The 17159-nt window shown below is 43.6% G+C and overlaps 1 protein-coding gene across 9 annotated transcripts in view; it reads right to left on the reverse strand.

Moving 5' to 3' along the window:
- Positions 1-254: 254 nt before the first annotated feature.
- The window catches only part of OS9 (OS9 endoplasmic reticulum lectin), a 31414-nt gene continuing 14509 nt past the window's right edge, over positions 255-17159 (reverse strand). For 2 of the 9 annotated variants that reach the window (XM_007467647.1, XM_007467644.1), the window contains 9 exons: positions 5163-5373; positions 4949-5050; positions 4613-4713; positions 4360-4411; positions 3661-3749; positions 3209-3439; positions 2701-2890; positions 1338-1450; positions 900-1025 (listed from right to left, as the gene is read on the reverse strand). In XM_007467647.1, coding sequence (XP_007467709.1) covers positions 900-1025; positions 1338-1450; positions 2701-2890; positions 3209-3439; positions 3661-3749; positions 4360-4411; positions 4613-4713; positions 4949-5050; positions 5163-5373 — 1215 coding nt within the window. Of the gene's footprint in view, positions 1026-1337; positions 1451-1608; positions 1774-2700; positions 2891-3163; positions 3440-3660; positions 3750-4359; positions 4412-4612; positions 4714-4948; positions 5054-5162; positions 5374-17159 lie in introns of all 9 variants that reach the window. The other 7 variants (XM_007467645.1, XM_007467642.1, XM_007467640.1 and 4 more) reach the window with 6 other exon arrangements.

Genomic DNA, 17159 nt, shown 5'->3' on the forward strand with positions numbered 1-17159 from the left:
GAACAGAAATGGACAGATGACGAAAAGAAGGGACACCAACACTGCAAGTGCTTCAGTCAGGGCCAGGCCAGCAGCCTTTGTTTCACCGTCCTGGTCTCTTCCTGCATACTGCAGCCCCACTGCTCCTGCCCGGACTGTGGAGCACAGAATGGGATCAGAGAGCGTGCCCTCCATCCCGAGGACACCAAGTCTCCTCCCTACTGAGCCCCAAACCCACCTACCCGCTCCCAAAAGAAAAAAAAAGATTGATGGTGTGATGGTCCATTTCTTTATTTAGAAACCTGATTGTTCTAGAACGTGGTGGGTGGATTCGCAGCCTACCCTTTCCATGGGATCGTGTTAGAGGTGGTGGGCAACTTTCTTCCCATTTTCTCAGCAACAGAGAGAAGGTGCTTCAACTCCTCAGAAGCACAGATTGTAGGGAACAGTGTGGAAAGGGAAAGGGGCAGGAGATCCCAAGCCAGTCTGGGGGAAGGGGGAAGGCCCTCTGAACAGGTGTGAGGCAGGGGTGGGTGTGCCTCTTGGGGCCTGCTGACCGCCCCGCCCTTCTTGCTCCCCCTGCCCTACTCCACTCAAAAGATCTCACAACGCTCTAGGTAGGGAGGGCAAAGGAACCCACAAGCTGGGAGACGACACGGGGGAAGCCGGGAGGAAGGGTATGGGGAGAAGCCCAGGAGAGCAAATGTCACAGGCCTAGGAGGTCTTGAGGGTGCTCTCAGCAGTAGCAGCAGCGCTCAGCCCGAGGCGCCTCCACGCCCCCAGGAGGGCCTCGAGGTCCACAGCTCACAGCTCAGCTCTCCTCTGCTGCTTTGCCTTCAGGACCCCGGGGGCTGGGGGGGAAGGAGGCAGGGCCAGTCTAGGAAGACTCTAGACTCCGTGGCGAGCCAAAGGCGGTGGTCTCAGAAGTCAAATTCATCCAGGTCCCCCGTGCCCTCCCCGCCCCGAGAGCCCCACACCCGGCGGTAATTGCTCTCCAGCTCTTTCTGCCGCTGCCGCTCCTTTTGCGCCTCTTCAGCTCCCTGCACCTGGTGGGAGGGCACGGGGGTGGGGGTGGGGGTGAGCGGAGGCTAAGGGAGGCCCCGGGCGCTGGAGGATCCGGGAGGGCGGGCAAGCATGGGGGAGGCAGGAGCCAGCGCACACACGGCTCGTGGGGCTCTGGCTGAGGGCCCGATGCCCAGAACCAATATCCTCGTCTTACGGATGAGAAAACTGAGGCTGAGCCAGCGGCGAGGCTGGGAGGTGCCTGGAGGATTCTCAACCACACCCTCAACACCTCAGCTGGTTGCGGGAGAGGGAAGGCTGGAGGTCCAGGACTCTGCGGGCGGGGCGCCTCTCACCAAGATATTGAAGAAAATCTCCTTGAGGTTTTTCGTGTCCTCATCAGTCAGCCAGCGCGCATCCTCCTCAGTCCCTTCAGTCCCCGGTCGGACAATCTTGATCTCAATTTTGCCTGGAAAGGATCGGGACGGCCGGTGAATAGAGAGGAGGGGGTGGGAGCTTCAGCACAGGTCCTCTGCCCCCGGGCCCCCGGCCGAGGTTCCCAGCCCCTCCACTTCGGCAGCAAGCCCTTCCAACAGCTCTGAATCCAGCCCGCCCTCCAGGGCCCACCTTCGGCTGTGAGTCCCTCCCTCTCCAGCAGCTCTTTCACCAGCCCCTCGATTTGTTTCAGTTGTGGGTTTTCCCGTTTCATCTCGAGGACAGTCAGATCCTGATTGGGGCCTCCGTGACGGAGCTTGGTGACCCGGACCCGGACTCTGTGCTCAGGATCCTCCTCTTAGAGGGGGAGACACACAGGGAGACACAAAGCAGAGCCGTGACTCCAGGGTGAGGGGCTGTGGTGGTCGCCTCTCCCTAAGCCATCAGTTGGTTTCGGCAGTTATTCCATCTCGAACACGTATGTGAGCCAGTGCTCAGAATAAATTAGTGCCCATCACCCCACCCCGCTGCAACCCATAAAGCTCCCTCCACCAACTGCAGTCTCCTCTCTTCCCTCCCGACCCGATAAATTCTGCCCATCACCTACAGGAAAACGACTGTTTTCTGAAGCAAAAATCAGGCCACCTGGGCCTGCAAAGAAGTTTGTTTTAAGAAGCAGGTTGGAAAACTGGTTTGGCACCCCACAATGTCGGGACTCAAAAGACATTTCAGTGTTTATAATAGAGATAGTGGGATGGAAGGTTTGAGACTTGGGACATTCCATTTGGAATGCCTGGTCTCCACACCCATAGGCCACGGGGAATGGACACAAGGGGCGCAAGAGGAAGGGAACTTCGAGTCTGTCCAGGCAGCTGGCTTATGAGCAGCTGGGCTGCCCCACTGACACCCTGCTAGCTGGGGCCGCTCCCTGCACGGTGCTAGCCATCGATAGGCAGCACCTGTCACAGACGTGCGGTCTTCGCACACAGGCTCACGTCATTCGGTTAATATCTACTGATCACCCACGAGGTGCCGGCCAAAGTGCTAGGCACTGGATGTACAGGAGCAAGCCGGAAAACAGTCACACAGGCAAGCCAGAGGCCCTGTGGCCTCTGAAAGCTGCCTCCCACAAGGACGACTAGGAGGTAACCAGGCGAAGGGATAGAGGTGTTGGGAAGAAGGCAAGCGTGAGAACAGTATCCCAGAAAGAGAGCTAGAGTGAGCATTCTCGGAAGGGATAAAGATGACGGACCTGGCTGTTCCTTCCTGTCTGACAGTTCTCACCTGCTGGCTGGGGGGATGGGGGACGCTTCTGGGGGACAACCCTCCTTTTCCGGTGCTGCTTCATCAGCTCTGGACTCTGTTTTTCCTCCAGCCTTTTGATGAGTTTGTTGAGAGTGGATGTCAGGGCCAGCACAGCCCGATCACGCTCCGCCTCCTTCTTCAGCCCGTCTGGGTCCAGCTCTTTCTCTGTCTGGGAGGCCCAAGGTGGGGGTGAAGAGTCAAGGGTCTGCAGTGTGAGGGGCAGTCCATGCTCCACGGAGGAGTAGCATCTGAGTCTCATCCTTCTCTCTGACCCCCTTCCCCACCATCCCCCCTTTTAATTAAGCAAGCAGCGAGTGGTTCAGGGCGCCAGGTCATATGTCCCAGGCAGGCGAGGTGCTGCCCCTGTTCTCCGGTCCCTGGGCCTGTCCCGCCCACAGGCGCTGGCAGCTGCGGAAGCAGCCGGCGGAAGAGTGGCGCTCACCTCCTGGATGATGTTCTCCAGCTCCCGCTCCATGCCAGCCTTCACCTCCGCGCGGAGCCGGTCTCGGTCTGACGGGAGCAGCATCCCTTCCAGTTCCTTCTCAAATTCTCCCAGCAACTGCCTTTCATCCTCCTCCTCTTCTTCGTCCTCATCGTCCTCCTCTTCTTCCGCCTCGTTCTGATGTTCTGGATCGCGCTTTTCCTTCACCTCCGGTCCCCGGGGAGCGACTTCTGCAGCACTGTCTCCAGGCTGCTCTTGGCCTGCGTCTGGCTTCCCCTGGGTGGGGATTGGGAGAAAGAGGGAGATGGCAGATGGCTGGGGTATCTGTAGACACGTGGGGGGCAGACAAACAGGGAGGTGGTAGCGGGGGACTCAGGAGGGGTAAAGGAAGTTGAGGCAGCTCTTTGGGGCCCAGGTCAGGCCCAGGTCAGGGGTGGTTTTCCGAATGCTCCCAGCAGGGAGGCAGGTTCCACCCCTCCCTGGAGCAGGGCCCATACCTTTCTTGTTCCACCCTTCAGCTCCTCTATCAATCGAATCAAGTCTGCGGGACTCCGAATCACTTTGACCTGCACGTTGTTCTGAAAATCTGTGATGAAAGAATAGGAATGGACCCATTGTGTCTTAAATTAATTCTGTTTTTACTTCCTAAGTAGAGGAATTGAGGAGGCCAAGGAAGGACACGGTCCCTGCCTGCAGGAACTACCTGTCCAGTGTGAGAGATAGGGCCCAACATACCCCTCCAGAGAGCGCTCATGTGGCCTAAGGGGGCCTCACAGGCGAGAGAGAGAGAGAAGGATGCTAACAAGCTGCCGAGTCCCCTGCTCTTTCACGCACTCCTATAAAAAGGAATCTGGGGGGCTTCCCTGGTGGCGCAGTGGTTGAGAGTCCGCCTGCCGATGCAGGGGACACGGGTTTGTGCCCCGGTCTGGGAAGATCCCATGTGCCGCGGAGCGGCTGGGCCCGTGAGCCATGGCCGCTGGGCCTGCGCGTCCGGAGCCTGTGCTCCGCAACGGGAGAGGCCACAACGGTGAGAGGCCCGCGTACTGCAAAAAAAAAAAAAAAAAAAGGAATCTGGGGCTGGCCTGGCTGCCCAACCTCCCTCCCAGTGTTTTAGCTCTATCCCTACCCCCCACCTGCCCCCTGCAGAACCTGAAAATACATTCAAGTGGTAAAGGAGACGTGGAGGGTTCACTCACCATCTTGGGAGCCTGGCGCTGGATCCGTTGCCTCAAGGTTTGGTTCCTGCTCCTGATGAGAAGAAAAGGGCAGAGTCAAGTACGCAGGCTTATGCATGCCAACCATACTCTTAAAGCAATGAATCTGGGTAAATGCTTGCATCCCTAGGTAAATGGAGGTCATCTCATCATAATGACCTCAGCTTGAGTGGCCCTCCAGCCCAAAGCCCAGGCTCAGCCTCATCAGAGAAACGGCTAGGAAGCTGGCTCTCACCTCAGCCTGTGCCTCCCCCGTTTCTGGCGCCTGTTCCTCTGGCTCGTGAAGCATCTTCCAGAAATCTGATTCCTTACCGTCATCCTTGGCTAGGCTTGCGCCTGGAATACAGAGAACAAGGGAGAACCTGAAAGGAGGGGAGAAACAGAAGGGAGGAAATAGCATGGGGTTCATTCTCCTCTATTACTAAGGGGTTAGGGCCTGTAGTACTTTTTCACCCACCCCAACACTCAGGACTGTTAAGGACAAGACACCCCTGGGTGTACAGGACGGTAACACTGGAGAAGGGAAGAAACGGGAGACATGTTTCATGGAACAGGTGACACAAGGGCCTACCTGCTTTCTTTTGGGGCATCACCCCAGGCTTGGTTTCACTCCATATTTGAGGGTCCAGGTCTTGCCGACCCTCTATGGCTTTGTCTCCGTACTGCTTTGAGTCTACTGAAAGACAGCGTGTAGGCAGGACAGGGACACATTCCTCTCAGCTCTTCAGCACTTCATCTTCTCGTGTCCCTCCCCATGTCTCTCCTTCCTCGTTTTAATTACTCACCAGCTTGCCTCTGAATATAGGCCATGTACTCCTCAGGCTGCAGGGCAGGGTGGCAGAGAATGGCCTGGGGAGCAGCACTGGGTGGGGGCCGGAGGAGAGGGTGAGGGCAGAGCCGAGGAGTCCGAATGGTCAGCACATAAGAGCAGGACAAGGGCTCATCCACTCGATCAATGTAGTCCCCAGAAATACCAGCGCCCTCGTCACAGAGGAACTGCCAGGACAGAGGGTGAGTAAATAGTAATTACCACCAACAATTACCATTAGTTCTTAGAGCAGCTGTCTTCTATTAAGCACTTACAGTTTGTCAGGCACTGTGCATACATTGTGCATATGGCACTTTACATGCATTAGCTCATTTAATTATCACAGAAACCCAGTAAGGGAGGTATTAGTATCTCAACTCTGTGGCTCAAGAAACTTAGGTTTGAGGTGGTTGAGGGACTTATCCAGGCTGACCAGCTGCTAAGTGGTAAAAAATAGGAACTGAACTTGGGCAGCTTAACTGTAGGTAACCAGCTGATTTGTTTCACGTTATTGCTTTATATAAATACAGTTATGTACATACTTTTATATATTTGATATATATTTTCATATGTATTTGAAATCTATATATTCTTTGTGTGTATGTGTGTGTATAATTTTAAAAAAACTTCAAACATTTCTAAGGTCCTTGTATTATTCAGAAAGAGAACAAAGATATCAATTAATGTTAGCCTTTGATAAATTTAGCATACACCATTGTAATTTCTAAAGTAACTATTAAAAGTAGAAGGGAGGCCCCACTTCTGAATAGCGGCAGGATGAGCTCTGCAGACCCACTACTTAGTGAAATTCCATTACCGGTGAACATTATTTTAAACTCACATTTAAAATCTCTGTAAATTTTCCTAAGGACATACAACAAATTAAAGAACATCTATTCAAGAAAATCTGCTACATCTTGGACAGTGAAAGTGTGTAGTACTTGGGCCATGACCTGCTCCCTCCCTCCCTTCCCCCAACCTCCACTTCACAGCTCACTTCGACAGATGCTCCACTCCAGGTGAGTGCGGTCCAAAAAATGGGGCTTCCTATCCCCTCAGCATCCAGCCAAGGGATATGGTATTTCACCAGAGGGGCAGGCCACCAATATTTCTCAGTCCTCTCTAGTTCTGAGTTGCAGAGAATAAATTCCTGTTGAATGTGGTCAAGAGACTGAGGACTCCCTTCCTCCATCCAGCCCCACTCATAGGACAGAGGCTCTACCTCAGGTGCAGCAGGACAAGAATATTGGGCCTTGATCCCACCACAGATCACTAAAAGGGCAGAGGTTTCACAACAGACATGCAAACTGAGAAGACCAGAGGCTATTACCCCTGCCCAGGAGTGTCACTCTGACAGAACTGGATCACTGTCCCTGATACCAGCTCCGGAGCAGGGGCCTAGAGATTCTGCCCAGGGGAGAGGCAATCCATAAGAATAGAGAGCTCCAAAGCTCTTTCCAAAGGAACTGACTTCATGTAAAACAGAGTATGGGAAAGTTTAAGCCTAAGGGCACATTCAAAAAAATGAAAAATTTGATGGTAAGCACTAAAGACGCTGGTAGCATCAAAAACAACCCCTGGGGGCTTCCCTGGTGGTGCAATGGTTGAGAGTCCGCCTGCCGATGCAGGGGACATGGGTTCATGCCCCAGTCCATATGCCGCGGAGCGGCTGGGCCTGTGAGCCGTGGCCGCTGAGCCTGCGCGTCCGGAGCCTGTGCTCCGCAACGGGAGAAGCCACAACAGTGAGAGGCCCGCGTACCAAAAAAAAAAAAAAACAAAAAAACAAAAAAAGCAACCCCTGTAAAGGGGCCCAAATTTAACTGGATCAGACTATGGACCAACTTATGCCCCACATGTAACAAACTACAGAGCAATCAGCTGGCAATTACTGGGTAAGAACAGCTGGGTATGATACCAGCAGAGGCAGACAGGGTAACACATCAGCAAAAGAGACAGTCAAGGTGAGCCCTGCTGAAACCACTGTCATCTCGTGTGACTATGTGCATGTCCAAGGCTGTGCCCTCAGAGAAGTGACATCAGAGGCTTCATATTGTAGGAGAAGTAGACTTCATTAAAATAGCCCAGCCAAGTCACTAAAGAAATAAACAAGCAAACAAGCAAAACAAGTCCTGTGGTGCAGGGCAAGAATCAGTATTCAGACTTGCTTCTATATAATACCAAAATGCCTGGTTTTCAACAAAAAATTGAGATGTGCAAAGAAACAGTTCAGTGTGACGCATACACAGGAAAAAAGCAGGCAACAGAAAATGCCTCTGAGAGGGTACAGATGTTAGATTTCACAGAGAAACATTTTTTTTTTTAACATCTTTATTGGAGTATAATTGCTTTACAATGGTGTGTTAGTTTCTGCTTTATAATAGAGAAACATTTTAAAGTAGTCATTATAAATATGTTCAAGGGGCTAAGAACTTAAATCATACAAAGTATGTTCTCCTATAATTCAAAAAGATACACGCGCCCCTATGTTAACAGCAGCACTGTTTACAATAGCCAAGACATGGAAACAACTCAAATGTCCATCAATGGATGAATAGGATGGATGAATGGATAAAGATGATGTGGTACACATGTACGATAGAATACTACTCAGCTGTAAAAAAGGATGAAATAATGCCATTTGCAGCAATATGGATGCAACTAGAGATGACCATATTAAGTGAAGTAAGTCAGAAAGAGAAAGACAAATACATTATGATATCACATATGAATCTAAAATGTTATGCAAATGAACTTATCTATGAAACAGAAATAGACTCACAGACATAAAGAACAGACTTGTGATTGCCAAGGGGGAGGGGAGGTGGAGGAGAGAAGGATTGGGAGTTTGGGATTAGCAGGTGTAAACTATTATATATAGACTGGATAAACAACAGGGTCCTACTGTACAGGAAACTATATTCAATATCCTGTGATAAACCACAATGGAAAAGCATTATGAAAAAGAATGTATATATAACTGAATCACTTTGCTGAACAGCAGAAATTAACACAACATTGTAAATCCAGTATACTTCAATGAAATAAATTTAAAAAGGAAAGGAGGAGCAAAGCATGTTCTCTGACCACAATGGAATGATATTAGAAATCAATAATATAAAGGAATTTGGGGGAATTCATAAATATGTAGAAATTAAACATTATACTCCTAAGTAGCCAATGGCTCAAAGAAGAAATCACAAGAAAATTAGAAAATACTAAGATAAGTGAAAACACAATGAAGACATAATATATCAAAACTTATGGAATGCAGCTAAAGCAGTGCTTAGAAGAAAATTTTTACCTGTAAAATACAAAAAAGAAGAAAGATATCAAACCCATAACCTGAAAAAGAAAAGCAAACTAAACCCAAAGCAAGCAGGGGGAAGGAAATAATACGGATTAGAACAGAAATGAATGAAATAGAGAACAGAAAAGCAATAGAGAAAATAAACTAAAAGTTGATTTTTGAAAAGATAAATAAAAGTGACAAAACTTTAACTAGACTGACCAAGAAAAAAAGAGAAGACTCAAATTAGTACAGTTGAGAATGAAAGAAGGAACATTACTACCAACCTTACAGATATAAAAAGGATTGTAAAGGAATACGATGATCACCAACAAATCAGATAACTCAGATGAAATGGACAAATTTCTAGAAAGAAACTACCAAAACTGACTCAAGAAGAAATAGACAATCTGAATAGACCAGTAACAAGTAAAGAGATTAAGTTAGTAATTAAAAAACTGGCTACATAGAAAAGCTTGGGTCAGGTGCGTCTACTGATGAATTCTATCAAACATTAATACCAATCGGTCTCAAACTCTTCAAAAAATAGAAGAGGAGAGAATACTTCCCAACTCATTCTATGAGACAAGTATTACCCTGACACCAAATCTAGATAAAGATATCACAAAAAAGGAAACCACAGGCCAAAATCTCTCATGATTATAAACCCCAAAATCCACAACATATAAAAAGGATTACACACCATGGCCAAGTGGGATTTATTCCAGGAGTACAGGGTTGGGTTAACATTTTAAAAATCAATTAATTAATACATCCTATCAATAGAATAAAGGACAAAAACCACATGATTATCTCAATGGATACAGAAAAAGCATTTGACAAAATTCAATATCTCTTCATGATCAAAACATTCAACAAACAAGGAAAAGGGGAACTTCATTGATCTGATAAAAGGCATCTATAGGACTTCCCTGGTGGCACAGTGGTTAAGAATCTGCCTGCCAATGCAGGGGATACGGGTTTAATCCCTGGTCTGGGAAGATCCCACATGCCGCGGAGCAGCTAAGCCCATGCGCCACAACTACTGAAGCCTGTGCGCTCTAGGGCCCCACATGCTGCAACTACTGAGCCCGTGTGCTGCAACTACTGAAGCCCGTGCGCCTAGAGCCTGTGGTCCGCAACAAGAGAAGCCACCACAGTAAGCCCGCACACCTCAACAAAGAGTAGCCCCTGCTCGCCGCAACTAGAGAAAGCCCGTGCACAGCAATGAAGACCCAATGCAGCCAAAAAAAAAAAAAAAGTAGCCATTTATTTTTAAAAAAAAAAAAAAGGCATCTACGAAAAATCCACAGCTAACACTATACTTAACGGTAAAAAACTGAATGGTTTCCCCCTGAGATCAGGAACAAGAGAAGGATGTCTGCTCATGCCACTTCTTTTCAATATCATACTGGAGGTTCTGACTAGGGCAATTAGGCAAGAAAATGAAATAAAAGGCATCTAGATTAGAAAAACTAAAACTGTCTTTATTTACAAGATGACCTGATCTTGCATATAGAAAATCCTAAGGAATCTATTAGGAAAAAAAAAAAAAAAACCATTACAATAAATGAGTTCACTAGGTTACAGGATATAGGAATCAACTGTATTTCTATACACCTGCAATGAACAATCCAAAAATAAAATTAATAATTACATTTGCAATAGCATCAAAAAGAATTAAGAGGGCTTCCCTGGTGGCGCAGTGCTTGAGAGTCCGCCTGCCGATGCAGGAGACGCGGGGTCGTGCCCCGTTTCGGGAAGATCCCACATGCCGCGGAGCGGCTGGGCCCGTGAGCCATGGCCACTGAGCCTGCGCGTCCGGAGCCTGTGCTCCGCAAATGGGAGAGGCCACAACAGTGAGAGGCCCGCATAACGCAAGAAAAAAAAAAAAAAAAAAAAAAAAAAAGAATTAAGTAATTGGGAATAAATGTAGCAAAATAAGTGTAGAACTATTATTCTGAAAACTACAAAACACTAAATCAACTATACTTCACACTTATTTTTTTCTGCCACGTGGCTTGCAGGATCTTAGTTCCCCGACCAGGGATCAAACCCGTGCCCCCTGCACTGGAAGCACAGAGTCAACCACTGGACTGCCAGGGAACTCCCTAAATCAACTATACTTCAATTTTTTTTTTTTTTTTTTTTCCGTATGCGGGCCTCTCACTGTTGTGGCCTCTCCCGTTGCAGAGCACAGGCTCCGGACGCGCAGGCTCAGCGGCCATGGCTCACGGGCCCAGCCGCTCCGCGGCATGTGGGATCTTCCCGGACCGGGCACGAACCGCGTCCCCTGCATCGGCAGGCGCACTGCGCCACCAGGGAAGCCCTATACTTCAATTTTTAAAAAATTTTTTAAAATGATAATATAAAAACAATACGACTTCCCTGGTGGCGCAGTGATTAAGAATCTGCCTGCCAATGCAGGGGACATGTGTTCCATCCCTGGCTGGGGAAGATTCCCACATGCCCCAGAGCAACTAAGCCTGTGTGCCACAACTACTGAAGCCTGCATGCCCTAGAGCCCCTGCGCTGCAACTACTGAGCCTGTGTGCTGCAACTACTGAAGCCCACGTGCCTAGAGCCCATGCTCTGCAACAAGAGAAGCCACCACAATGGAAAGCCCATGCACCACAACGAAGACCCAACGCAGCCAAAACAAAAAAACAAAAAAAGCCCAATAGCTAACTATTCTTTAACACCCACTATGTCCCAGGAAAAAACCAAACCAAAACAAAAAAACTTCCAAAACTACAAAACATTGCTGAAAGAAATTAAAGACAAACAGAAGGACATCCAAGTTCACAGATTACAAGACTTAATACTGTTAAGATGACAATACTCCCCAAATTGATCTTCAGATTCAATGCAATTTCCATCAAAATTTCAGACACATTCTTTGCAGAAATTAACTGTTCCTAAAATTCATATGAAAATTTGAGGAACTCCACATAGCCAAAACAATCTTGAAAAAAAAGAACAGGATTGGATTTCAAATTGTACTTATGGATTTCAAAACTTGCTACAAAGCTACAATAATCAAGGCATTGTGGTACTGACATAAGTACAAATATATAGACCAAGAAAACAGAATTGAGAGTCCAGAAATTAATTTTCACTGTTATCATCATTTGATTTTCAACAATGTTACCCAGATTATTCAGTGGGAATTGTCTTTTCAACAAATGATGCTAGGTCAACTGGATATCTACAAGCAAAAGAATGAAGTTGGACTCCTACTTCCTACCATATACAAAAAATTAAATCCGACTGGATCAAAGACCTACATGTAAAACTATAAAACTCTTAGGAGGAAACATAGGTGTAAGTCTTCCCGGCAGTTGTTTGTTGGATACAACATCAAAAGCACAAGTAACAACAACGAAAAAATAGATAAATTGGAATCCATCAAAATTAAAGGCCTTTGTGTTTCAAAGGACACCATCAAGAATGTGAACTGGCAACCCACAGAATGGGAGAAAATATTTGCAAATCACATATCTGAGAAGGGACTTGTACCCAGAATATATAAATAAATTTTACAACTCAATAATAAAATGACACTGCAATTTTTAAATGGGCAAAGGATCTGAATAGATATTTCTCCAAAGAAGATAGACAAATTGCTGATAAGTCCATGAAAAGATGCTCCACATGGTTAACCATCAGGGAAATGCAAATCAAAACCACAATGAGATGCTGTTTCATACTTACTAGGAAGGCTATAGGCAAAAAGATGAAAAACGAGTGTTGATGGGGATGTGGAGAAACTGAAACCCTCATACACCACTTGTGGGATTATAAAATGCTGCTGCTGCTTTGGAAACAGTCTGGCAGTTTCTCGAAAGGTTAAACATAGAATTACCATATGATCCAGCAATTCTACTCCTTGGTATGTACCAAAAGAAATGAGAACATATGTCCACGCAAAAACTTGCTCACATATGTTAAAAGCAGCACTGTTCATAGTAGCCAAAAAGTGCAAACAACCCAAGTGTTCATCAACTGATGAATGGATAAATAGAATGTGGAATATTATTTGGCAACAAAATGTAATGACGTACTAGTACATGCTATGCACAGATGACCCTTGAAAACACGGTAAATGAAAGAAGCCAGACACAAAAGGTCACACACTGCATAATACCATCTATATGAAATGCCCAGAATAAGCAAATCTATAGAGTGAAAGATTAGAGGTTGTCTAGAGGGGAGGATGGGGTTTGGAGCAGAGGTGGAATGGAAAGTAACTGCTAAAGGGTAGTGGATTTCTTTTATGGTGATGACAGTGTTCTAAAATTGATTGTGGTGATAGTTGTACAACTCTGAATATACGAGAAAGCACTGAATTGCACACTGAATTGTGTGGTACGTGAATTATATCTCGATGAAGATGTTATTTAAAAAAATAAAGAGCATAACTTCCCACTGAGATGAGAGAAAAAGTGGCATAATTAAGACAAAATAAAACAAACCAAAAGCAAGAAAGGAGAGAAAAAGTGGAACAGAAGAAAGCATAAAATAAAACATTAGATCTAAGTCCAAATATATACACACACACATATATAAATGGTTAAAAATGGTTAAAAATACAAGTATATGCTATTTAGAGACACATTTAAAACATAAGAATATAGAAAAGATAAAAGCAAAAGGATGAAAAAATAGTAAACATAACTCAATCAAAGCTGTTACAGCTATATTATTATCACACAAGAGACTTTAAGTAAAAAAATTACTAAGATAAAGAAGGTCAATTCATAATGTTAAAATGTTCAATTTATGAGGAAGATAATTTAAATTGTGTGTAATTCTTTATCTTCCTTATTGTCTATCTCTCCCAACTAGAGCAGGCATTTCTGTCTGTCTGTTGTGTTCTCTGAAATATCGCTAGCAACTAGAACAGTGCCTGGCACATAGAAGCACTTAATAAACATTTGTTGAAAAAATTAATACATAGCCCCAAGATACAAAAGCAACAACTGACAGACTAATGATGAATAAATTGAAAGAATAATAAGGAATAACACACAAATCCATAATTATAGCAGGAGACAAAGCAGTAAGGATACAAAAGATTTGAACAGCAGTAAGGATACAAAAGATTTGAACAATCATGACCTGAAAGACATACAGAAAACACTGTGCCTAACAGTAGAGGACACGTTCTTTTCAAGCACAAAGAATCATTCACAGAAATTGACATATACTGGACCATACAAGTCTCAACAAATTGAAACTTACATGGTCCAGGACTTGTATTTGAGGACTCAAATTAAATGGTACCACCATTAAAATCTATATAATTATGAGATATATAAGATAATCAGGGAAATGAAATTATTGACTATTTGGTGATAAGAAATTATGGTTAATTTTTTAGTGTGATATGGTATTGTGGTTATATTTTTTAAAGGGCTCTAGCCTTTTAGGGATAATACAGAAATATTTATGGATGAAATGATATGATGTCTGTAATTTGTTTCCAAATAATCTGGGAGTGGAGGTGTAGTGCAGGGAGGTGGGCAAGGGGATAGATGAAATGAGACTGGCCATATTGGCTCAAGCCAGACGATACACAGGTGGGTCACTGGACAATTATCTCTGATTCTATGTTTAAAATTTTCCATAACAAAAATTTTAAAAAGACAATCTTTAAATATATATAACCTGCACCCAGCAATTACACTTTCAAGATACAGTTACACATATACATATGTATAATGGAATAATCTTTTGTAATGACAAAAAGTAGGGGGGAAACTATTTTAATCAGTACAGTAATGGTGACAAAATGATAGAATATTCACACAATGGAACATTATGCAAATGTGAAAATGAAGAATGAAGTTCTAGATGTACTGCCATTGAAAGATGTCTAAGAATTATTGTCAAGATTATACAAAAACAAGGTGCAGAATGTGTGTTTAATACACTGTGTATTGTGTGTAAAGAAAGGGAACAGGAAATAAGAATCTCTAGTCATAATTGCTTTTAAACACACAAAGAAAGGCTGGAAGGACAAAGAATAATCTAAGCAGGGTTACTTGGGGGGCGGGGGTGGGGGGAGGGCACGATGGGAAATGAGCAGGTGGGAAGGAAGTTTGGGAGGGAAATTTTTCACTGCACACCTCTTTATAGTTTCTGGGTTTTGAGTCATGGGAAAGTATTATCCATTTGAAAATCAGATAAACTTAAAATAGGCTTAGAAAACTGTGACACATACCTAAAGTAGTACTTGGAGAGAAATTTATAAGAGACGTATTATAAAAGAGGAAAAGCTGGAAATGAACTAAGTATTCATTTCAAGAAGTTAGAAGAAAACAGCAAATTAAAGCTGATAAAAGTAGAAGGAAGGGGCTTCCCTGGTGGCGTAGTGGTTAAGAATCTGCCTACCAATGCAGGAGACATGGGTTCGAGCCCTGGTCTGGGAAGATCCCACATGCCGCGGAGCAACTAAGCCTGTGCGCCACAACTACTGAGCCCACGAGCCACAACTACTGAAGCCCATGCGCCTAGAGCCCATGCCCTGCAACAAGAGAAGTCACAGCAATAAGCCTGCACACCGCAACGAAGAGTAGCCCACGCTCGCCGCAACTAGAGACAAGCCACGTGCAGCAACGAAGACCCAATGCAGCCCAAAATAAATTAAACTAAATAAATTTATTTTAAAAAAAAGTAGAAGGAAGGAAAATAAAGATTAGCGTGGAAATAAATACAATGGAAAACAAATATGATACAGAAGGTCAACACAGTCAAAATTAGTTCTCTGAAAAGTCTACTAAAACTGACCAACCTCTCGAGAAACTGACCAGTAACAAAAGAGCAAGGCAAAAATAACCCATGAGCAAGGAAAAGAGGAACCTAATTACAGATGCTACAGAAATTAGAAAGATAATAGAAGGATATCATGAACAACTTTATACCAATAAATCTGAAAAATGAGACAAACTAGATAAATTCCCAAAAAATATAACGTACTAAAACTGACCCAACTAGGTACAGAAAACTTTGAATATTCCTAAAACTACTATATCAAATGAATCATAAGTTTATGATTTCCACAAATCATAAAGGGTTTCCATAAATCTTTCCACAAAGAAAACCTAGACCGAGATGATTTTCCAAGTGATTCTAGCAAACATTTAAGGAATAAAAAATTGCAATCTTACACACCCTTCAGAGTATAGAAAAAGTGAACATTTTTCAATTTATTTTCTGAGGCTAGCATAACCTTGTCACTAAAGCATGATAAGGACAGTACTAGAAGGAAAAACTTCAGGTCAATATCCCTCAGGAGATACACTATACAAGATCCTTTAAAACATCACAAACTGAGCCCAACAAGATATAAAAGGAGAGTGAAAGGTAATACATATGACTGAATTGGGTTCATCTCAGGAAAGCAAAATTGGTTTAACACTAGAAAAGCAATAAATAACTTAATGTCAAATCACAGATATAGAGAATAAACTAGTGGTTACCAGTGGGGAGATAAAGAGGGGGGCAATATAGGGATAGAGGATTAAGAGGTACAAACTATAATGTATAAAATAAACTACAAGGATATACTGTATAACACAGGGAATACAGCCAATATTTTATAATAACTATAAATGGAGTATAACCTTTAAAAATTGTGAATCACCATATTGTACACCTGTAATTTATAATAATATAATCAACTACTATACTTCAATTTTTAAAAATGTTTTAATAAGAGCAAAAAAAATTTCTGAGTGTATAAAAAGAAGCTAACAATGGTTACCTTTTTATGGGGATGGGAAGAGACTGATGAGGGGAAAGGTGTGTTGAGGCTTTTCTCTGTATACTTTGTAAAGCATTTCTACATTGGAGCTATGAAAATTTAATACCTATTCAAAAATTAAATATAAAATTTTTTAAGTGTGAAAAAAAATCCAAGTTAGAAAGAGAAGAGAACAAACTTAAAAGAAGAAGAAGGAAAGAAATAATAAAGAGAAAATAATGAAGATGTTAATGAAATAGTAATCAGACAACAGAGAGGATAAACAAAGTCAAAAGGTAGCTCTTGGACTAATAGACAAATCTCTGGCAAGACAGATCAACAAAAAGAGAAAAGGCAAAGTCAATATTGGAATTAAAAAGGGGGTATATCTACAAAAACAGATTTTAAATAAAAATAAAACACTAATTTTATGCTAATACATTTGAAAATTTAGGAATGAAATAATGGTCTAAGAAATTATAATTTATTAATGCTTCATGACATAGTAAACCTAAAAAATTTTATTATCATTAAGTAAATTAAAACAGTAGTAAAAACCATGCCCACAATATACCAGTACTGTGGTGAATTGTGGGGATGAGGCAGTTTTACAGAGTTCTCCCAAACCTTTAAAGAACAGATGAATTCCTATCTTAGCAAACTATTTCAGAGAACAGAGAAAGAGGGAAGATTCTCAAGGCACTTATGAAGCTAATATTACCTGATACCAAAAGAAGGTAAGCACAATACAAAAAAATAAAATTATAGACCAATTCACACATGAAAATAGCTGTAAAAATCACGTATTAGGAGACTGAACATAGCAATGTGTTAAGAATAGTTCATGACGATGGATTATCCCAGAAATGCAAGGGTAAAAAACCTTAGAAAATGTATTACTTTAATTTACCATATAAAAAAACAGAGATGAAAAACCATAG

This window comes from Lipotes vexillifer, unplaced genomic scaffold (assembly GCF_000442215.2).
Source record: "Lipotes vexillifer unplaced genomic scaffold, Lipotes_vexillifer_v1.1 scaffold387, whole genome shotgun sequence".
Classification (NCBI taxonomy): Eukaryota; Metazoa; Chordata; class Mammalia; order Artiodactyla; family Lipotidae; genus Lipotes; species Lipotes vexillifer.